Here is a 24134-nt window from a genome sequence, read left to right as displayed (position 1 = left end):
AAGCAGAACTTTTGTAAAATATGATCTGTTGATCATTACTCTTATCAAAACCTAAATTTCTCAAATCCTCTATTCTTATACATTACTTTGTCTCCCCTCACCATAATCTGGTACGTATCCATTGCCTTTCTTCAGTACGAGATGTATCCGGGCTCCTCCCTTTCGGATCTGCTCCACGGCCTGGCTGTGTGTCATCCCAGCTGTGCTGTCTCCGTTAATCTCCACGAGCTGATCACTCACCTGCAATATGAGTCAGCAAAACCCTCTGTGACTCAGCGTAATGTCAACAACAGAACCTAATCCCAGCATGCCTCAGCATAATCTTCACAGCATGACTCAGTACCGCTCACATTCACACTTTCAAACATCCCTGACAGAATCAAGTGAAATTCTGATATTTATTGGTGTCCAAATAAAATTTATTTAGTGCATGTGTGTAAACCAGGGATAGGCAAGTTCGTTCCTAGAGAGCTGTTGTCCTGCAGACTTTAGCTTTAACCCTGAAAAAAAACTCATCTGCCTATCCACCTTATTCTTCAACGCGGAAGTAAATCTATGGGCGAGACTTCTGGTTCATTAGCCGCTATAGGGAAATAACGAGAAAAATAACAAAGTGAAGTACACAGTAAAACTGTTTGCACTACAAACCAGTGTGTTCATAATTAAGATAATACATTGAAGTAACATGGTAAGACACACCAATTTGCAATATCAAGCAGTGAAACGAGCTGTTTTGTACAGCTAAAAATAGCTGGATGTGAATGAGACTGGAAGCCAGACCCATAGAATTTACAAATGGCCTCGGTGGACAGCCTTAGAAATCCTGAAGACTTGGATTAGTTGGTCAGGTGTTTGATTAGAGTTGGAGCTAAACTTTGCATGACAGTGGCTCTCTAGGATCAAACTTGCCTACCTCTGGTGTAAACTAACCTGTATTTTCTGACTGCGTGAGGCCGGTCCGCCCTCCATCAGACCGAGCACATACAGACCCATGTTATACTCGCTTCCACCTCGCAAACTAAAACCAAACCCTGTTGGCCCCCTCTCAAGATCAACGCTATAATATTGGGAATCCTGGAGAGTGAGAGAGACATTTCATAGGCAAATTTATGTGGTGTAGTGTATGAAATTCTGGAAGGTTGTAGTTAACTTGCTACACTTCAACTATTTTAAAGTGCATTCTTTCCCCACACATTCGTATGAACTTTAACCTGAGGTTGATAGAAAAAAAAGTCTATGGAAAAAAATGCCTCCACAACCTATGCAAATATGCATTTGACATTCTGCATGTATGTAGTCTCACCTTTTGCTTGGCTCGATGCCCTTTTCTTAACCGACTCTCAGCATCAAAGTCAGGATACTCAGGCAGATTATTGTCTGACAAAAAAATAGATACTCATGAGACCTTATTAACACTTATTTACAGTTTTTACACAAGCACCCTCTTGTGGAAACTGTTGAAAATACACCACAAGGTCTAGCAAAAACATTACTTGAGAATATGTGACCCTGGACCACAAAACCAGTCGCATGGGTATATTTGTAGCAATAGCCAACAATACATTGTATGGGTCAGAATGACTGATTTTTCTTTTATGCCACAAACCATTAGGATATTAAGTAAAGATCATGTTTCATTAAGATGTTTTGTAAATTTCCTACCGTAAATATATCAAAACTTAATTTTTGATTAGTAATATGCATTGCTAGGAACTTCATTTGGACAACTTTAAGGGCGACTTTCTCATTATTTTGATTTTTTTGCACCCTCACATTCCAGATTTTCAAATAGTTGTATCTCGGCCAAATATTGTCCAATCCTAACAAACCATACATCAATGTGAAGCTTATTTATTCATGATTATTTATGACTTCAGATGATGTATAATAAATTGACCCTTATGACTGGTTTTGTGGTCCAGGGTAAAAGATAATAATAAAATACAACATAATAAATTAACAAATAAAAATTATTTCATTGACAAAATTATTTAATAATTAACAAATTATACAAACAATTTAACAAATAATAAAATAACAAATAATATTATTAATAATAAACTTTATTTACAGTGTCTCAAGGAACTTTATAAAACAAATACCAAAATGTAAGATATACACAATAATTTCTGAAGGATCATGTGACACTGAAGGCTGGAGTAATGATTAATAAATTAATAAATGATTAATAAATTAATTAATAAATGATTAATAAATTAATAAATAACATTTACATTTATATATATATATAATATTTTTTTAAATTGTGATACTGCACAATATTTTTTTTACTGAATTTTTGAATTTTTTATAATTATTTTTTTTATATATTATTATTATTATTTATATATATTTAAATAATTGCAGGCTTGATGAGCATAGGATATTTTAAAAAGACAAAAAAATCTCACCAAACCCAAACTTTTGAATAGCAGTGAATGAACAAATGAAGAGATAACTCTTTTTTTTTTCATTGTGCATTCAGATTTATCAAACTGCAGTTGTGTTATTTTGATTTAAAGAAAAATTAACTAAAAAAATCTAACACAATAAAAACAAATAACATAATAAAAAACATAAAAATTAAAAAAAATATCTAAACTCATATAAACTAATTATACCACTATTTTAAATCATACAATATGATTTTAAAAGTGAACTAAAGAACATTTATGTGTGTGTGGTGTGCTTACTAGTGTGAGAGCGTGGTATGATGGTGAGTCTGAGTGTGTTTCCGGCTCTGCGCAGTATCTGTGCGAGGTCTCTGTGAGGCAGCGTGACCACGGATCTGCCCTCGACGGCTTCCAGCTGATCCCCCGGCTGGATCTGACCGCTGCGTGCTGCTGGGCTCCCCCGTCGCACCGTCACAAACCTGTGAGACACTAGAGACGAGGCTAAAGGGAAAAAAAAAGAGACAGAAAGAAAGATATTCAACCTCTCTTCCATGCAAATTAACCAAAATTCTTTTTTATTTTATAATGGGTCACTAAATATTTTATTTTATTTAAGCATGATGTGACAACACAAAAAAGCACATTTCTAAATGAACTGTATGAATCACTGAATCAAAAGACGATTATACAGCTGACAGAACACTGAACAAATTCCTCACTTAAACTTTCATGTTTACATAACCATGGGACATTCTGGACCACAGAAGTTCTTTACTGCCAATCCTAGAGACAGCCACATGACGATTCGTTTCATTATTTAATAGATTATGTGCAAAGTTATGCAAATCTGAAAGCTTCAGCAGTTACATTACACCACAACTCCACAAGTCCAAAAAAATCTCAGTCAATTGGTTTTAAAAGTTATAAGTATGAGTAAACTGTTACTGTTTTTTTAAGTGCTGGGCAACAATTAATCGCATCTAAAAAAAAAAAAGGTTTTTGTGTACATAATATATGTGTGTGTACTGTGTATATTTATTATGTATATATAAATACACACACATGCATGTATATATTTAAGAAAAATTTTGCATTTCCATTTAAATGACATAAGAACAAGTAAATAGTGATAAAGTTTCAAAGTTTTGTAACTGAATTCCATAGGAAAGAATGTTAGATTCCAACAGGGATTGGGATTCAGATCTACCAAGACATAACTAGGACTCAAACTTCTGCGTGAAAAGAATAAACATTGTGTGTGCGATTGTTAATTTAAAAGTCTATTTTGACATGTTCTCCAACACTAGAGGAAAAAAAATGTTCCACACGATTTCACATTCCACAGAGGAGTTTTCCTCTCAGAAAGAACTAAACCTGCTATAACTCACTAGAATAAACTGTTCCACCTGCTAGTTACAAGGTGGAGCTATCTTGACATAAAAATCCTATGCATCAATCATGTTTATTGTACAGCTGTGCTTGGTTAATTATTGCCTTCTCCTCAGTTTTTCCCAAGTTTCACTGTTGTTGTTCTTTGATGGGTCTGTACTCACCCTGTGTAGCCTATTGTTTGTCAAAGACGCTTTAAGTATTATGTGTTTTGTTCCGCTCCAACCTCGTCTGTCCACATTATTCGGCCTTTCACTCTTGGCCAAACAAGAGGTTGCTTGCCAAGATTGTAATCTCAAAGACCTCCGTACAATTACCCTGAGCACTCGCCGTCATGTTACACAGAGACAGTCAATTAAAGATAGAAGAGAGAGACATAAAACATCAGACAGCAGACTGAAATACTGCTCTGTTGCCTTTAGCATTCTGCTCCATATACATCTTTGTTGGGAGATGCTTCTGCAAGTGATGTGCAAATGAAAGGCACACAAACACACCAAATTTAGACTGACATGCAGGTTTTCATAAAAAAGAAAATCAACCACCCCAAAAAAATGGAGAGAAAGACAGAAAGAGACTAAATGAATTAAGAATAGAAGAACAGAAGCATGTTTTTTCCGAAGACAAACACGAGGAGAACAAATTTTCCTTAAATTATTCTATTGAATTATGAATGCGACCATTTATGTAAGATTTAAACACAATGTTTTGCTAGTGGTTTGTGAATAAGGCCCAAACTTAATAAATAAACAAGTGAAAGTAACAAGCTAGTACGAACTGAGAGAACTGAGATGAACCTATGACGTGCACTACCGTTCAGATGCACCGGGTAGTAACCTGGTTGAAACTTTCAGTCGAAGGGCAACAAGAGAAGCGATGTAAGTCTTCACTGATTCTTCTAGCGATAAGAAGAGGAGAAAAGAATGGGAAGATGCCTGTGGATGAATGAAACTTCCTAAAGACCTACATCTTTGTTCTTTCCATTTCAGCCATGATGCCTTGGAGGCTTTTAGTAGACCGCAGCTACTGAAAGAGCTTACAAACGGCACACTCAAAAAAATGCTGGGTTATTTTTTAAACCCAAATGCTGGGTTCAGCCTTTGGGGTCATTTTATTGGGTTAACTTTAATATTTTTTTTACCCAGGTGCTGGTTAGTTTTTCTGTATATTAGCTGCTGGGTAATTTAACGCTGGGCTATTTTTTTCTACCCAACCGTTGGGTTGAGCCTGTCTCTGACAAAATAACCCAGCGGCTGAGTTACAGTCAGAGCACAGGCTTTTTGAGTTCTCTACATGAGAGGTCTCAGCGTCACCGATTTGGTCCACTTTACTGTGTTGTACATTGTATTATTTTAGGAAATGCCTTTTGCCTTGCATAAAATAAATTGTTTTTATTTGTTATTGTACTGGGTTTAATTTAGTTTGATATTAAAATTTATTCTCTAATCTCAGTACTGTTTGCATCTTTCAGCTACAAGTGAAACGCGAGGTCTGAATGGTCTGAAGTTCACTGTTACAGCGCTGAACAGCAGCCCATCACCGGCTCAGATTACGGCAACACACCAGCACAAGAATTATTTTGGTAAAAAGCAATTACAGAGAAAGGTTGAATACACTAAAATTAAAATGCTACTTCTAAATGTTACATTTTTTATGTCTTAAACACTTGTTAAACGAGTTTAAATGTATGTAATATTGTAAACTATGCTGTATTCACCCTAAAAACTGCTGGGTTAAAAACAACCTAGCGCTGGGTAAAATACGGACATACACAGCAACTGGGTTGTTTTGACCCAGCGGTTGGGTTAAATGTTTAACCCAACCTTCTGGGTAGTAACCCAACCGCTGGGTCAAAACAACCCAATCGCTGGGTATGTCCATATTTTACCCAGCGCTGGGCTGCATTTAACCCAGCAGTTTTTAGAGTGTACATTTAATTTGTCTTGTATTCTTGCTTAATAATAAATGTTCATCTTTTGATTATTGCTGTTGTCTCTAGTAATTCTATGTGTGTTTTTAATAAGTTCCAGTCCATTTTAAGGCAGCAATATAATAATTTTTAAACAATAGTCGGCTTAATAAAAAAGGGAAAGGGAAAGGAAAAAGGTGATGTGTGGCCAAGTATGGTAACCCATACTTGGAATTTGTGCTCTGCATTTAACCCATCCAAGGGCACACACAGAGTAGTGAGTAGTAAACACACAACACACACACACACACACACACACACACACACACACACAGATCAGTGGGGAGCCATATAGCTATTGCTATCGCTATCAGTTGTGGTATTGAGGGTGGAGAGAGCACTGGTTATTCACTCCCCCCACTTTCAATCCCTGCTGGACCTGGGACTTGAACCTGCAACCTTTCAGTTATAAGTCCAACTCCCTAACCATTAGGCCACGGCTGCCCCCGTTTTTAATAAAATTAATAAAATAACCCAGCATGTTTAGTAAAAACATTTAACCCAACCAGCTGGGTCAAAATAGCCCAGCATGTGTTCTGTTTAATATTTACCCAGTGCTGGATTGCCAAATAACCCAAGCTGGGTTGTTTTTAACCCCCTTATTTTGCAGAGACAAGAAACGCTTGATGCCATCCTGGCAGGAATGTAAACATGCCGACGCTTGAAGGAGTTTTTCCACATGGATTTCACACAATATCCGGGGGTGTTTAGACCCCTATGTGGGGAAAAAACGATGGTACAGCATTTAGTGTAGGCCTACACTAAATATCCATCGTCACCTGTAAGCTCCTTTAGCAGCTGTGGTCATCATATCAGTATTTTATTTTGAGTTGTGTTGTGGTTAAAATAGCAACAGGTAGCACCAGTAGCTCATCGAGTGGGGGGTTTTGTACATATTTCAGTAGTAGACATCATTTATGTTATATGAAGCCATACAAGTCTTAATACCCGGGGTTCCCTTTAATGAAATGTTACAAATGATTTATACTACAAACAAATACTGTTCTTTTGAATGTTCTATTCAGGCAAATAGCATTTCCTAATCTAATGGCTCCTCAGCTCCCATGGCATACCGTTTAGCAGGGAAGTTTGCATCTTTAGATACAGAGACATTCTAAAACACGCTCTTAGCACTGCCACTGGGCAGTATTGGCCAGCAAATCGAACTGTTTGTATTGATTGCGCACTTGTGTGGGGAAACAGCCAACTGCGCAGAACATGTAAAAACGACAACAGGTCTGAAACAGTTTCTGTTAGCCCTTTAAATGGTCCCATATGCAATCTAGGTCAAAGGTGATAGCTTAGAGCACCTCTTGTACTTCAACATATGTGAATTGGGATTCTATCTATGCATTTCAGCCTCTCACTTTGTTGAGGGAACTACAGAACCACAAAGGGAGCTCCGACTGTATATTAATAGGAAATGAAATTACACAAACAAAGGAAACAGTGTTGCACTGACACAGTGGTCAGCAGATCTGAATAAACATATCAACACCATGTCACAAAAGAACAAGCATATGGTAGAAATGCTCTACTAATTTTTACTCCACTGTGACTTTCGAGCATGAGCCAAGAAACACTTCCTAACAACAAGAAAGTCCCTTTTAGATCTGTACAAAGAGTCCTGCAGCTTCCTCAACTGTGAGTCTGAGAATACCTGTATGCAGCTCTTTGATAAACATAACAGGACTGCAAAACTTACAAACTAGCTTAATTAGCACTTTAGTTCAACTAACAGAGTATCTGATCTGTATGAACTTTCCTAAGAACCCCATAGAGAAATCACTACACACGACAAGATCAAACATACAGGAGACAGAGAGAGATGAAATACACATGTAGAACAAGCTACACAGAAACCTTTTCATGTACAGTATGTGTGATGAGGTGTTTAATAGTTGACATGAAATGGAAATTTACCCCATTTTATTTGACAAACCGACTAAATTTTAAGTTACTTATTAAGTTTTAGTTATTTTCAGTTAAAGGAGAAGTCCACTTCCAGAACAACAATTTACAAATAATGTATCACCCCCTTGTCATCCACGATGTTCATGTCTTTCTTTCTTCAGTCGTAAAGAAACTATGTTTTTTGAGGAAAATATTTCAGCATTTTTCCCCATATAATGGACTGATATGGTGCCCCGATTTTAAACTTTCAAAATGCAGTTTAAATGCGGCTTCAAACAATGTGGTTGTAGACGATCCCAGCCGAGAAAAAAGGGTCTTATCTAGCTAACGATTGGTTATTTTAATAAAAATAATACAATTTATATACTTTTTAATGTCAAATGCTCGTCTTGTCTTACTCTGCCTGGACTGTTTTTGTTCCGGTTCATGACAGTTAGAGTATGTCGAAAAACTCCCATCTCATGTTCTCCCTCAACTTCAAATTCGTCCTATATCGCTGTTTTACCTTTTTTGTTAAGGGTGTTTGATCTTCTTTGCATGTTCACTTTGTAAAGACTGGGTCGGTACTTCTGCAGCGATGTAGGATGATTCTGAAATGATTTTTGAAGTTGAGGGAGAAAATACGATTGGAGTTTTTCGACATACCCTAACTGTCTTGAGCCAGAATACACAGAGTTCAAGGACTGCAAGACGAGCGTTTGAGAATAAAAAGTATTTAAATTGTATTTTTTAAATGTAAATAACCAATCGTTTCGCTAGATACGACCCTTCTTCCTTGGCTGGGATCGTTTACAACCGCATTTGGGATTGTTTGAAGCCACAATTAAACTGCATTTTGGAAGTTCAAAATTGGGGCACCATATCTGTCCATTATATAGAGAAAAATGCTAAAATTTTATTCTCAAAAAACATAATTTCTTTACGAGTGAAGAAAGAAAGACATGAACATCTTGGATGACAAGGGGGTGAGTACATTATATGTGAATCTTTGTTTTGGAAGTGGACTTCTTTAATAACTGTAACATTTTGGGCTTTTCTCATACAAAGCTATTGTATTACTTCAAAAAAGACTTTGAATTTAGTGCATGAGTCATGATTCTCTTCTATTAATACTTTAATGATTTTTTGTTTTTGGTCATTTTAGAATTGTATTTTATTGAAAAGATTCATAGAGTACATTCTCCAAAAACTCGACAGAACCCTTTTGTGTACAGAAGAAAGTCAGTCATACATAGATATGGGTGAACTATTATTTTAAAGCAAGTCAGTTCACTTGGTAACGTCCTTCGGCAGCTACTGTATTTTATATTTTCTATGTAGGCAACAACATACTGCATGTTACAGTTTCTACAAGTGGTCCATCTCCTCCCCTTATTCTGTCTCTGGCCAAGATCACAGTTACAGATCCACAAAGTGGAAAATGATAATATTGTTTGCTGAATAAACTGTCATCTTGAGTTTAATTAAATAATGCTGTGTGTGTAGAGAATCAGTAGAGCCCAGGTGAGTGTGTGTTCAGTGTCATGTGAAGCGTGTTGTGCTGGACGTGAATGTTCTCCCTCGTACCACACCGTTAAGTGCTGCCAATTATTAGCAAACCTACATTATTCATGAGTCTGTCTATTATTCATAACACATTCATGCATTATTCACAGAGTGTAAAACATCTTTGTTAATGAGCATATTGTTCTGTGGGTTATTTATAGAAGTGGATACAGAGCAAAAACACTAAAATTGTTATTGTGTTTGTAAGGAGGATGCATTTAATAAACACAGCACAGGGGGTTTATGTAATTTCATAAAAGTCTCCCGCATGAAAACAGAGATAAAGAGATAAATAACAGGGATGAATAGAGGGGTACAGCTGTTTCTGACCCAGCTGTCTGAAAGAAAAAGAAATGCTCTTTGGGATTTGTAGTTACTGAACATCAGAGTATTTTGGCTTCATAAAGGTATATAGTGCTTGTTACATAACTGTTATCAAACACTTCTCATAATCATAAATCCACACTATTATAAATGACACAGAGAAAGACATGCATGCTTTTTATAGCCTATAACACACTAGAGTACTGAAAAAGGCATTTTCTATAGGTTTCGTACTGGAAATAAAAAACTATATATGTTAGTAATAGTAATAGAGCACAAATGTATTATATATTGATTTTAAACAAAAACACGTTCAATATTTTGAATACGTCAACAATTCAACACTGACACGAACAAGTCCAAAACACAAGCACGGGTAAAACTTTAACTACTCTTTAAACATGTGAAATAACTGGGTCGCTGCGCTTCAGAACTTTTACAAAACACCTTGTTTCTGTTCTCCTCCACTTTTATTCATGAGCCTCTGTTATTTTCACGTCCGGGCAGATTTCCTCTGAACCGCGAGCCAATGAGCCGTATGAGAGCCTAGTTTTACACACACCACAGGGTTCGGCGGGAAGAACAGAGGTTTTGCGTGTTGTGGAAGCCGAGTTCACGCGGGGGTCGAGAGTGGATGGCTGCAGCGCTCTAACAAAACTCCTCATGCAGAGTAGAGAACAGAAGGACTCATGCTGAGATTATGACCTTTCGTCACATGTCAGAAAAACACACGCACACGTTTACCTGACTTTTGGTGAACTCCTATAGGCTTCTATTGTTATTAAAGCTGAAGAGTTGTGTTAATATACTTTCCCCTATTTCAGTTTCTTGTGCAGATGCATGTACAGAAAAATACTTTCAAAACAGTCTTGTGTTTGTTTGAACATTCCAACCAGCCTGACAACAGTTCAATCAATAGCATAGGTTTTCAGCGGGACTATCTGAACAGCCAGCCAATGGCAGAGAGGGGGAAATCAAAAACAGTTACACAAACAGTATATTTACGATTCCATTTGAAATGACACACTTCATCTTTAAGTAAACTTACTACAGAATAACTATAGGCCATTGTTAGGTTGATTTCCTAAATAAGCAGGGTTGCCAGGTCTGTGTAATCAAAACTAGCCCAATGGCTAATAATAAATAGCCCAAATGTAGACCAATGACCATATCCCAAATATCACAACTCAAAAACTCCATACTTAAAGTACATATTTTACAGTCAGTGTTGAAAACCAGTATTGTAGTGATCATAAACACAGCTATTTTTCTCCATAGTGGACTTCAATGGTGGTCAACAGGTTGAAGGTCCCAACTGCAGCTTCAATGCAGCTTGAAAGGGATCTACACAATCCCAGACAAGAAATAAGTGTCTTATCTAGCGAAATGATCAAGTCATTTTAAAACAATATATTTTTTAAACACAAATGTTTGTCTTGCACCAGCCCGACCTCACCTCAATGCAAGATGAACATTTGTGGTTAAAGAGTATATATGTATTTTGTTCTTAGAAAATGACTGATGGTTTTGCTAGATAAGATCCTTATTCCTTGGCTGGGATTGTGTAGAGCCCTTTGAAGCTGCATTAAAAACTCCAATTTGCACTCTTAAGACGTTGGCCACAACTGAAGTCCACTCTGGAGAGTTGGGGTGAGTAAATTATCAGGAAATTTTTATTCTGGAAATGAACTAACTTTTAACATATACCGCGGTTTTATCATTGATTGAATACAAAAGTTTTCAGTACAAGCGTCTCAGTCAAATATACTTTATGCAATATGTGACCCTGGACCACAAAACCAGTCGTAAGTAGCACAGGTATATTTGTAGAAATGGCAAAAAATACATTCTATGGGTGAAAATTACAGATTTTTTTATGCCAAAAATTATTAGGATATTAAGTAAAGATCATGTTTCATGAAGATATTTTGTTAATGTCCTACTGCAAGTATATAAAAACTTAATTTTTGATTAGGAACATGCTTTGCTAAGAAAGATTTTCTCATTATTTAGATGTTTTTTTGCATCCTCAGATTTCAGATTTTTTAAATAGTTGTATCTCAGCCAAATATTATCCTATCATAACAAACCATATGTCAATGGAAAGCTTATTTATGTATCAAAACAAATTATCAAAAAAATTAGGAAAAACATACAACGACCCATTAACCTGTGGGATCAGTTAAGAAAGCCCAATTTCACGAGAAAATCGCAGACCTGGCAACAAACAATGTTCCAACCAACCTGATAACATTTCAGGCAATAGTGTGAGCTGGGGGTCATGGCCATCTAATCAGCCAGCCAATAGCAAAGAGGGGAAGTATTTAAGGAAATATGTTTATAAAGTCTGTATTCTTTTTGTTATTCCATTTTAAATTATACACTTCAGTTTTAATTATAATTATAACATAATATATTTAACTTCTGGTGGTTCAGAAATTGAAAACCTAATTAGAAATTAATATAGTCTGCACCCATAGCCTTAATGTTACATGTCACGACACGGTGACCCGAGTTCGAAACCTGCCTCGAGGTCCTTTGCTGATCCTGCTCCCATCTCTCCTCCCAGTACTTTCCTGTCAGCTCTCCACTGTCCTCTCACAATAAAGGTATAAAAAGCCCATAAATATAACTTAAAAAAAAAAGAAATGAAAATAGATGTTTAATCTGTTTCTGAATGTTCAATGAATGGAACCACTGCTTAACAAACCAAGGTCTTTAACTTCAAAACTGATTACTTCCTCATTTTCTAACATTTGTATACTTAATGCACTGACACTACCCTTCAGTGACCAACGAGTAAATGATTCAGTGAGTGCATGACCAGTGAATGAATGAAAAACAACAGATATAGAGCACAATTTGTGTCACATGTGCCTGGATTAAATTTGCAATCCAGGTCTCAATTTATATTATATAAAAGTACAGTATTCTCAGTGTGAAGAAATGTCTGAAGTTTTCATCAAAAAACAGTTCATCCATAAATAAAAAATCTATCACAATTTACTCACCCTGATGTGATATAACATTTGACTAAGCATGTATTGATTCTTTTCTATCTTTAAAAACACGGAGCAAAAAACAAGCAAAAAAAAAAAAAAATTTCATACAAGCATACATTACAAAACTGAAACACACAGATGCAGATCACAGCATTAAAGCTAATGGTGACTACGCATCAGACCCAAAACACTCCATTTACATCAGGCTGACCCTACAGAAACAAACAATCACCAACACTGCTGTAAACAACAGCAAATGATACAGTAACTGCATTGAAACTTCGTTTAAGACAGCCTTAGAGTATCCAGCACAGAACAAACTGATTACACACATTCTATCTAAAGAGATCCACAACACATGTTCAACAAAAGCAAAACGTATCATAAACATTCAAATATCCACATACAATCCCTTCAGGGAAAAAGATGCAAAGCCAACCATCTGTTTAATATTTAATCGTATCCAGCTCATTAGTCCTGGCATGTAAATATGCACTAAAATGAACAACGCAAAACATCACATGACATTGAGAAAATGTGCTCAACCAATGATCCAGAACTTGCGATGTCTGTTAACACAGCTAAGCTTCACGAAACAGCATCAGCTGACCCCAGAACAACTCGCTCCTCTGAAAAATGGAAACGGGCATAAGACAACGCCTTAAGGATATTGCACATAGAGAGGATACAGATAAGATACAGACAATCTCATATTGAGCACAGTTTCTCACTCTCTCTGTCTCACACACACACACTGCACATTCTCAACAAATGACTTCATGTAGATGATCTCACACACATGATAAGATTTTCAGGGTAAGCAGCTCATAACAGTAATAATGTAACTGACAGAAAATATAAAATATAGAGATATATCGCTATATGTAGACTATATACATGTGTTATGGTATGGTACTGCAACAAATTGCAAAGATTACCATGGCAGACAGTCCAAAAATATGCTACCATGGTCAAAGAATGCTAAAAACTAGTAATATCATGGTGCCATGGGCTTATTGGGATTTGTGCCGTGGCAACACCATGTAAATACTATAGTAAATCAATTGTAGTACCTTGGTAATCTTTAAAATACTATAGTATTACCATGTGATACCATCATTGTACTACCACAGTACATTTTCTAATGTATAAACCATACACAAAAATATGGTAATACCATATCCAAAGAATATCGAAGCACCATATCTAACACTTAAAAAAGACCAAAAAGTGCCATGGGTACCAAAATACCCTTGAGTTCCATATAAATACTAGAGTACATGAATTTTAGCACCTTTAAATTTCACAATACTATAGTATTGCTGTGGGATACTATCATTTGCTCATATTTATACCACAGTATTTTTTTTGTAATGGAAAGTGATACCATGTCCAAAGAATATCAAGTCACCATTTTTAACATTTACAAAAATTTACCAAATATTTCAACATGCTTCATTGTACCATGGCAGTACCATGTAAATACTATGGCATATCATTGTACCATGGTACTACTAGAAATGTTTTTATGATGAAAAGACATCATAAAACAGTGAAAAATTTGTTAACACTATGGTTCCATGTGGAAAAAAGTAGTATCGTGGTATTTTTGACACCTTTTTTGTAAATGTGAATGATATTTTTCATTATGCCAAAGTTTGTTTTTCTGTTCATTGTTATTGAAGTATGTTAGCAGAGATTTGGACCCTTTTACAGTGTGGATGAGCCTTTGTTCACTGGTCCAACACATCACAGAAGAATTAAGTCTTTCATTGGCACTGCCACTGGAAATATTTCAGGCATGTGAGAGCCCAGGTGAACCCCAGGACGCTCTGAAGTATGAAAAGTCCCGATGTAATCAGAAGGGGAACACTTCAGAAGAACTATCCTGGAGAGCTCAAAGCCTACGGATACAATGCAACACATACAAAACACGCATCCTGTTCTCTCCCACATGAACAAACTGTTCCCATGCACCTGAATCTCAGTTCAAACAAACAAATCATGAAGCTTTAGGAAACACATGTTCCAGGAAAATCCACTAAATCACCACTGAACTAGATACAGCTGCAGACCATTAATTTGTTTGTAAAGTAAACAGTACCAAGGTCAATAATTAAGCAGAATACAGATATTATAAGAGAGGTAAGATAGTATTTACGTTTTGCGTCCTTCACCGTTTTCAGGGCAGACTGAAGCCTTTCCAGCATGTTGTCCTGATAGAGTTTCTAAATCCAGCTTCAAATCCAGAGAATTCCACTGACACTGAGACTTTAATCTACATATAATGTTACAAAACAGTGAAGAAATGGAGAAAAGAATGACTGTTCAGGTGTTTTTTTCCTTAGAGGAGAGGACGCTTGCACTGACAAAACTGAACTGGGGAAAAGAGAGAGGGGGAGAGGGTGAAAGAGTGCAGAGAGAGAGAGGGAGGAAGGGAGGGAGGGAGGGATAGTGAGTGAAAGCAAATAAGAGCGATTTAATACTATACTGAATCCTCTCACAAAACAAGCATCATGAGAAGGAAAGTGTGTGATATTTAAAACCATACATTTGGATTTATAACAACACACACACACATATACACTACTGTTTAAAGGTTGGGCTAAGATTTTTTTATATTGAAAGCAATACTAGGATGCATTTTAATCTAAAACAACAGTAAAGACATAATGCTAGAATGTTACAGAGGATTTCTGTTTCTGATAAATGGCCAAATATTTGAAAGATCTGCTATTTATTTTTACGAGTGTACATATTTGATTCAACTGCAAATCTTTAATAAATGATATCATCCATAATAGAAATTTGGTTGATACTTTGATCTATTTCAATTTTTTTTAAATATACAATTGAAGTCAAAAGTTTACATACACCTTGAAGAATCTGCAAAGATAGTTAATTATTTTACCAAAATAAGAGGGATCATACAAAATGCATGTTATTTTTTATTTAGTAATGTCCTATATAAGATATTAAATATAGCCCACAAGAGAAAATAATAGTTTTATTTGTTAATTGTATTATAAATATATTATATATTATATAAATATATTAATATATATATATATATATATAAAAAATTAATATATTTATTAATATATTTATTAATACAAGGGTCTCATGAACAACTATCACTAAACAAACAATATATATATATAAAATTATATATATAATATATATATATATACATTATATATAATTTATATATATATTTTGTTTGTTTAGTGATAGTTGTTCATGAGACCCTTGTTTGTCCTGAACAGTTGAACTCCCCACTGTTCTACAGAAAAATCCTTCAGGTCCCACAAATTCTTTGGTTTTTCAGCATTTTTGTTTATATGAACCGTTTCCAACAATGACTGTATGATTTTGAAATCCATCTTTTCACACTTAAGGACAAATGAGGGACTCATATGCAACTATTACAGAAGGTTCAAATGCTCACTGATGCTTCAGAAGGAAAAAACAATGCATTAGGAGCCAGGGGGTGAAAACTTGAAGACCAGGGTAAATTTAACATTTTGCAGATTTTGCAAGGTGTATGTAAACGTTTGACTTCAACTGTATATAATTTTGCTGAAGGCACAAATGTTTCCACAACTTAAGTCCAGTGGAAATTTGGATGTTACAACTAAAAATAATAAGGGCATAATGGACTCATGTAGTTAGTCAACATTACAACATCACAAAAGACGCCAACTAAACAACAGCTCCAGTGGTGTAGGTGGTAAAGCATGTAGCAGTGACTTTTTGACACAATCGACCCAAGTTCGATTATTTTCAATAAAATTAAGGAAATAATTGAAAAGTGTAACTAAAGTACCTCACAGGTGTTTATCGGTTAGGGTTAGGGGTAGGGGTAGGTGCACGGAGGACTTTATTTTCCCATAAGCCAGCATTCATGTAATAGTTTTAATAAAAATGATAATTTACACTCAATATGTTATTACTGAATATAGTTTTATAAAGTACTGCAATACAGAGGTATAATATCCACTTTCAGCCAGTTTCATTAAGTAGTATAAAAAGCAACTAACTAATATTATTGCAAAGAAAATACTGTTATTTGTTAAATACCAAGTAGAATAGATTGCTATTTGCAGTCAGTGTAAATAAAATCCACCGCTATTTGCACTTGATGTAAATAGTACCTATTGCTAAGAAAATACACTATTTCAACTTAGGCTGATGATACAAGGGGCAAGTTTTCGAGCAATGTTGCTGGGCAACTTTGGGCAATTTTGTTGTCAACGGGCAACCAGGTGAGACACAGGGCCCAAGACTGATCTAAATTATCCAGAAATTTACTATAAATTCTCAATGGAAACGAGTCCAAGTAACATCGCTTAAAAAAAAATTGCTCAAAGAGTTGCCCTGTGTATCATCAGCCTTAGTGTAAATAGCATCTTATTGCATCTAATCTTGCATCACTGAGCCATTGCCGGTGTTATAATATTATAGTAACGATCATCAATTACTATTAGGCACTATAAACAGACAAATGTCAGTGGTTCTTTCTTGGAAATCTCTGTGTTACAGAAGAAACAATAAGACCCAAATAACAGTGAACAAGTACTGAACTACTAAACAGCTGAACAAAGGACAATGCACAAGAAAAAAAAGAAAGAAAGAAAACAGGAAAAACTGTGCACTCAGGAAACTGTTCCATTTGTCGTTTCACAACTACAAGAACTGCTAGAAACAAAGCGTGACCTCATTTGGACTTCAACTTATCTTACATTTATAGTACAATCTTTCCTCCTCAACATTTAGAGCAGTGAGGTACAAATCATACATGTACATTTAAAGAGGTCATGAACTGAGAAATCAAAATTCCCTTGATCTTTTGACATATATATGGAAGCCTGTTTCCGGCACTGAATTAAAAAAAAATGTAGAAATGTTATTGCGACTTTTTTCTCAGAATTGTGTGATATAAACTTGCAATTGTGAGTTAGAAAGTCAGAATTGTGAGATATAAACTCGCAATTCTGTGAACATATCAGTCTTTTTTTCTCCTCAGAAATGGACTTTATAACTCACAATTGTGAGTTTGTATCTCATAATTCTGAGAAAAAAAAATTCTTTTCGTAATTGTGAGTTTATATCCCGCATTTCTGACTTTATAACTCGCAATTGTGTGTTTAAATCTCACAGTTCTGAGAAAAAAAGTGCGAGATGTAAACTCAAAATTGTGAGAGAAAAAGTCAGAATCGTGAGAAAGTATTGCAGTTACCTTTTTTATTTTTTATTCAGTGGCGGAAACGGGCTTCCATGCATATAAGAGGCCAAAACAACAGGTTGTGGAATGTGCCACTTCATGACGTGGTGACTAAACACCACCTCCGCAAAAGAAGATCAATGCCTAATTCTACATCACTTCCTGTTTCGCCTCGCCCTACGAATCAAACATGTAGCGTAAATAACGAGAGCGGCAAACACAGGTCTATGCAGAAAACAAACAATAAAGATGGTTCCGAATCAACAAAACGCTGTGCAGTGCCAAGTTGTGGAAAAACAGTTTCTGCATTGCCTTCCTGCTAATCCCAACATTACAAAAGAGTGGATGAACTTATCTTTAATGAAGATCCAGACCGCGTCAGTAACTCGGTCCTTTGCTCACTTCATTTTACCATAGATTCATTTACAAACATGGCACAATTTGACACAGGATTTTTAGAAAGATTGAAAATAAAAGACGATGCCATGTTGACTATATAGAATCCAATATTAATGACGCATCACACAAGTGTGAGTAACTGTTTTTAGTACGTGGTCACTATTACTTAGTCTGTTATTACAGATAGTTGGATTTGTACTGAGTATTTCTGCATTTGAAACCTGAATTACAGAGCCCATCTATGAAGGATGTAGGCTGTCAAACATACACAACTGTTAACCAATCCTAGCAGTGGGCATTTACTTCCGAGTCTACAATCCGCCATGCCTATTCAAGTGTTTTGATGAGAGGGGTCAAAACAGGACAGAAAATAGCCTATTACTTCTGAATTATGATTGTTTTCATGTAAAAATCTTGATAGCATTATAAGTGGACCTCAAAGAACAGTACAAAATAAAAAAGGCAGCTCATGACCCTTTTAAAACTAATAAAAAACACAACTGGAAACATCTTAAAAATGAGAGTGAAAAACTCTAATCAGCAAAGCCTCAAATCAAGTGAAAGAAATCATACTTAGTCTGCTAATTAGAGATTTTTTGTGCACATGCATATTGCATAATGGCATGACTCAGCTGACCAACATGCTTAGAGGGGTAAAATGCCCTTTTTCTTGACAATATTTTCTTACAGTTCACCTGCTCTCCAAACATGGAACAAAGCAGAATTACATACTCTCTCCCTATGTGATAATTACTTTATGCAGACAGTAAGAAAGATATATTTCCACAGCCCTGAATTTGCTATAAATAACGTTTTTGCTTCCAAATACCGATAAAGATAAAATAAAGGTCACAAGGTCACTGGTCAGAAATCATGAATGCAGATGATACCCAGTCTGTACTTACTTCCATTCATTACGTCCTGGGATGCGATGACAAACCCGAATCCTTCTCCTGGTCTCCGTCTCAATTCTACCTCCATCGCTCTGGAAGAGATGGCTCCCCTCGTGTCTACATGGCTTTTAGATACTGCGCCGAGATTCGAGGGAGCAGTACGGCTCCACTGAGCAGGTCCGTCCTCGACTCCTATCCAGTCCCGGGGCTCCAGGGTCAAGGTCACGGGCACTGAGTCCAGGAAGCTGGTGCTTTGGACCAGGTTGGGGAGGTCACCGCAGGGCGAGGAGGGAGAGAGGGTGCTCTGGCTGGGCACAGCACCATCGGAGGAGGGTGAGGTTAGATCAGGGGTGCCCAGGGAGGGAGGAGGTCTCTTATAGGCATTTGGGGAGCCTGGGGAGCAAAGAGAACCTGAGAGAGAACAGGATAATGATGGGTGATAGATGCAGGATGTATGGTGTTCTGTGTGATGATAATAAATGTGTGATATAAAATGAGTTATTTTACTTGACTTGATATGGAAATCATAATAAATATAAAAATTATTAATCATAAATATATAAATAATTAATGTGAGGTCATCGACTTGCATTATATTTTATTATATTATATTACATTTGAATTATATATATATATATATATATTTAATCGTTATATATTCTCTATATAACTGTGTACATGACAAATCTTGAATCTTAAATAATATAATACAATATAATATAAAATAATAGACAATATTTTTATTGTTTTATTTATTTGATATTTATAAATATTTGATATTTAAATTTGATATTTTTAAATGTAACTGGATATTTAAATTCACATTTAGATTGACTATGATATAAAATGTAAATTACAAAAAAAAAAAAAAAAAAACAATTTTACACACCCTACTTATATGACTATATGTATTATATATATATTTTTTTATATTAGACATTTGTTTGTACTTCATTGTTTTCCTTTATAGTGTTATAATTAACATATTACACATTCTATTTTATTTTATTTTACTTTTTTTATCTATGGTTTGTATGCAATTGCACAATTATACTTAATTGACATTGTTAAAATACCATTAAAACATGAATAAACAATAATAACTATAACTAATAACTAATAACAGTAATAAATGTTAAATAATTTGAATGTAATCTTTTAAATCTCTCTAGCATTTATGATACATTTAGTTTTTTAGTGTTTCATTTGTAATTTATTTAGATTAAATAATACAAAATTTTAAAGTGACCTTGACATCAAAGTGGACAAGTATTTTATTTTGTATTATTTTGTTATGTGACCCTGGACCACAAAACTAGTCATATTTGTCCATTTTTAAAAGCTGAATACATAAGTTTTCCATTGTTGTATGTTTTGTTATGATAGGACAATATCTGGCCAAGATACAACTATTTGGAAATCTGGAATCTGAGGGTGCAAAAAAAATCTAAATATTGAGAAACTGCCTTTAAAGTTGTCCAAATTAAGTTTCTAGACATGCATATTACTAATCAAAAATTAAGTTTTGATATATTTATGGTAGGAAATTTACAAAATATCTTTATGGAACATGATCTTTACATAATATACTAATGATTTTTGGCATAAAATAAAAATCAATAATTTTGACCCATTCAATGTATTTTTGGCTATTGCTACAAATATACCCGTGCTACTTAAGACTGGTTTTGTGGTACAGGGTCACAAATGGTATATTACAAATGATTTACTCACCTCCTCTGTAAACCAGTAAGACCACCTCACCCTGTTTGGTATGTTCTTGCAGCACTCGCTGTACCTGTTCATATGAAAAGGTTCATATGCAAGGAATCAAATATGGAAGTTTAATAAAGGAAGAGCTTTATAAAGAGAGCCAGAGAGTTAATGAACTACCTGTGCGAAGCTGAGGCTCTGCACATCAGCGCCGTTGATTTTAATAATAGCATCCCCTGGCTGTAAGGAGTGGCATTGTCGTCTGTCCCAGACTCTCTTCACCACTGCCAGCTGCCCTCCCTGCCCCCCAGCCGTCACACTGAAACCCATACCCCCTCCCTCACTCCTGCCCAAGGCCACAGGTACCAGCTCACCCCCTCCCCCACAGCCTACCCCACCTGGGGCTCCGGGGGACCCTAGGCCACCCGGAAGAGGTCGCGGGGGATTGTTGGCTGGACACCCGTTGAAACCACAGGGTGGGTGTTCGGTTGGGGGTGCAACAGCAAGAGATGTTTGGGGCATTGGAGGCCGCTGGGTGCTGGGCGCTCCTGGCGGGGCGGCAGGACCCACCTCGGGCTGGGGCAGCGGGAGCGCAGCGGAGGAGAGATCGCTCTCGGAAGACTTGGAACTGTGATGGGCGTGAGAAGGAGCTGGAAGAGAGTTGTTGTTGTAGCTTCGGACTAGGGAAGCTCTAGATGGAGAGTGAAACAGCATCAATAACAATAAAATAATAAAATGCAAAATATTACTGTAATAATTATTAATGAACATGGTCATTATTATACATGATATTATTATTATTATTATTATTATTACAATGTTTATTAATTGTATTAAAAAAATAATATTACTTAATACTAATATTACTTATTATTATTTATACTTATTATTACTAATTACCATATTTATAAATACAAATCATGAATAAGCATGATTATAATGATAATAAACATGGTTATAATAATAATAATAAATAATAATATTGCAAACAATTTCATTAATGATAATTATTTTTAATAATCATGAGCAAACATGGTTCTATATTATTATTATTAACAACAACACTGATAATAGTAATAATAATAATAATAATAAACATTGTTATATAATAATTATAGCAATAATATTAATAATTTCACAAACATGTTTGTTAATGATTTATTAATATTAATATTATGTAAAAAACTATGATGCTAATAATAATCATTATTATTAATTATTAATATCTTAACATGGTTATAGTAACAACAACAATATTAATAATAATAATAATAATAATAATATCACAAGCAAGTTCATTAATGATTATTGAACCAACATGGTTATATATAATTATTATTAATTTATATTTTCACCAACATGTTCATTAATGATAATAATAATAATAATAATTATTATTATTATTATTATTATTATTATTATTATTATTATTATCATCATCATCATCATCATCATCATCATCAACAACAACAACAACAACAACAACAACAACAACAACAACAACAACAACAATAATAATAATACAAACAGGTTCATTAATTATAATTATTATTAATAACCATAAATAAACATGGTTATATTATTATTATTATTATTATTATTTAATTATATTATTACAATGTGTTAATTAATTATTATTATTATTATTATTACTGACAACAACAACAACAATAATACATTTTTTAATAATTATTAGCAGTAGTATATTATTATTAGTAGTAATAATATTACAACCTTGATCACAATCATGAATGAACATGGTTATTTACTAATAACAATGATAATAATTCAACCAGTCTGAAATGCCATTCTGGTTACCTGCGCGTGACAACAGAGCTGACCTCCGTATCGCTATGACTGGAGCTCATTCGTTCTGATGGGGGAGGGCCATTTGAAGAAGGCACTGCCCCCATCCCTATAGTCCCTCCCACTCCATTCCCATTGGCCATTGCGTATGAAGGCTGGGGTGCTGTGTTCCCATTAGCATCCAAGGCTTCTTTCTGCATGCGGGGGTAGAAGTTGTTGTGGTGGGACATGGAGCGGTTGAGGTTCACTAAGCCAGTCTGGTGTCCATCAGGATGTTGCACCTGGGTTTGAGCAGAACCGGGGGCCGCAGGATTGGCACTCGTTGGGTCAGAAGGGGAGGCGAGGCTGGTTTTAGGACAGCCATCAGGGTTGTAAAGCATAGGGTAACCTCGACGAAGAACAACGTCCACGCTGTGACCCATGGGGACGGATTTCAGCATTTCTACAACCTCTTTATGGGACAGACCCAGCACACACGAGTCATTGATGTACACTAGGATGTCCGCTGAGAAAGAGAGAGACAGAGAGAGAAACATTTATGTCATTTATGTCATTTACACATATGTGACCCCGAAACACAAAACCATTCATAAGAGTCAATTTTTAAAATTGAGATTTATACATTATCTGAAAGCTGAATAAAGCTTTCCAGTGATGTATGGTTTATTAGGATAGGACGTATTTGGCCAAGATACAACCACTTGAAAATCAGGAATCTGAGGGTGCGAAAAAAAATCTAAATATTTAGAAAAAAGATGCCTTTTTAAGATGTCCAAAGGTATATTTACAGAAAGAAATTTACAAAATATCTTCATGTAACATGATCTTTACTTAATATCCTAATGATTTTTGGCATAAAAGAAAAATCAATAATTTTGACCCATACAGTGCATTTTTGGCTGCTGCTACAAATATAACAGTGCTTCTTATGACTGGTTTTGTGGTCCAGGGTCCATGGGAAATCAGATTCTCATGTTTTGAGTACAAGTATTGAAGTGTTCATATAATGAGGAAGTTTAAAGGGGATATTGAATGAAAATTCACTTGGTGCTTGCATACAGTATGACGTCATACTGCTCAGGCCCCGCCCACGACCGCTGACAAACTGTCCCATATTAGCATATTCCCATCCTCTGTTTTGTTTTTAATGGTAATGCACCACAGAATACACCAAAAATGCAAAAGAGGGGTGGGGTGAGCAGTAGCTCATTATCATTTAAAGAGACATGCACTGAAATGGCTCGCTGTGAACAGCGCTGATTTTGACAAGGTAAAAAGGGTGTCGCTTTACACGACCTTTGAAGAATTTTAAGCAAAGTATGTGGCAGACATTTAATGAAAACCCTAAAAAAATCATACCAACTTGCAGAAAACGGGCATCTGATGTCCCCTTTAAGAAATTCTATGTACAATGAAAACCTGCTGTAACTTTTAAAACTTCCTGCCAGTTCCAAAAAACAATTTATTGAAACTAATGTTAGAAACGAGAGGACGAAGGTAGTTTTAACAGGATTTCTGATCATTACAGTCTGACCTCAATCAATAAAAAAAGAATGCATCAAC

At 35.4% G+C, this 24134-nt stretch overlaps 1 protein-coding gene across 4 annotated transcripts in view; it reads right to left on the bottom strand.

The window, feature by feature from the left end:
* Positions 1-24134, bottom strand: part of magixa (MAGI family member, X-linked a) — a 62965-nt gene that overhangs the window by 6000 nt on the left and 32831 nt on the right. For 2 of the 4 annotated variants that reach the window (XM_051116772.1, XM_051116776.1), the window contains exons 9-16: positions 22584-23076; positions 20946-21456; positions 20787-20850; positions 19065-19463; positions 2694-2894; positions 1304-1377; positions 931-1074; positions 102-240 (exon numbers count right to left, since the gene is read on the bottom strand). In XM_051116772.1, the coding sequence (XP_050972729.1) occupies positions 102-240; positions 931-1074; positions 1304-1377; positions 2694-2894; positions 19065-19463; positions 20787-20850; positions 20946-21456; positions 22584-23076 (2025 nt within the window). The remainder of the gene's footprint in view (positions 1-101; positions 241-930; positions 1075-1303; positions 1378-2693; positions 2895-19064; positions 19464-20786; positions 20851-20945; positions 21457-22583; positions 23077-24134) is intronic. The other 2 variants (XM_051116773.1, XM_051116775.1) reach the window with 2 other exon arrangements.

This window comes from Labeo rohita, chromosome 8, assembly GCF_022985175.1.
Source record: "Labeo rohita strain BAU-BD-2019 chromosome 8, IGBB_LRoh.1.0, whole genome shotgun sequence".
In the NCBI taxonomy this organism is placed as follows: Eukaryota; Metazoa; Chordata; class Actinopteri; order Cypriniformes; family Cyprinidae; genus Labeo; species Labeo rohita.
Note: the sequence above shows the minus strand (reverse complement) of the source record. Positions and strands in the feature narration are given on the sequence as shown.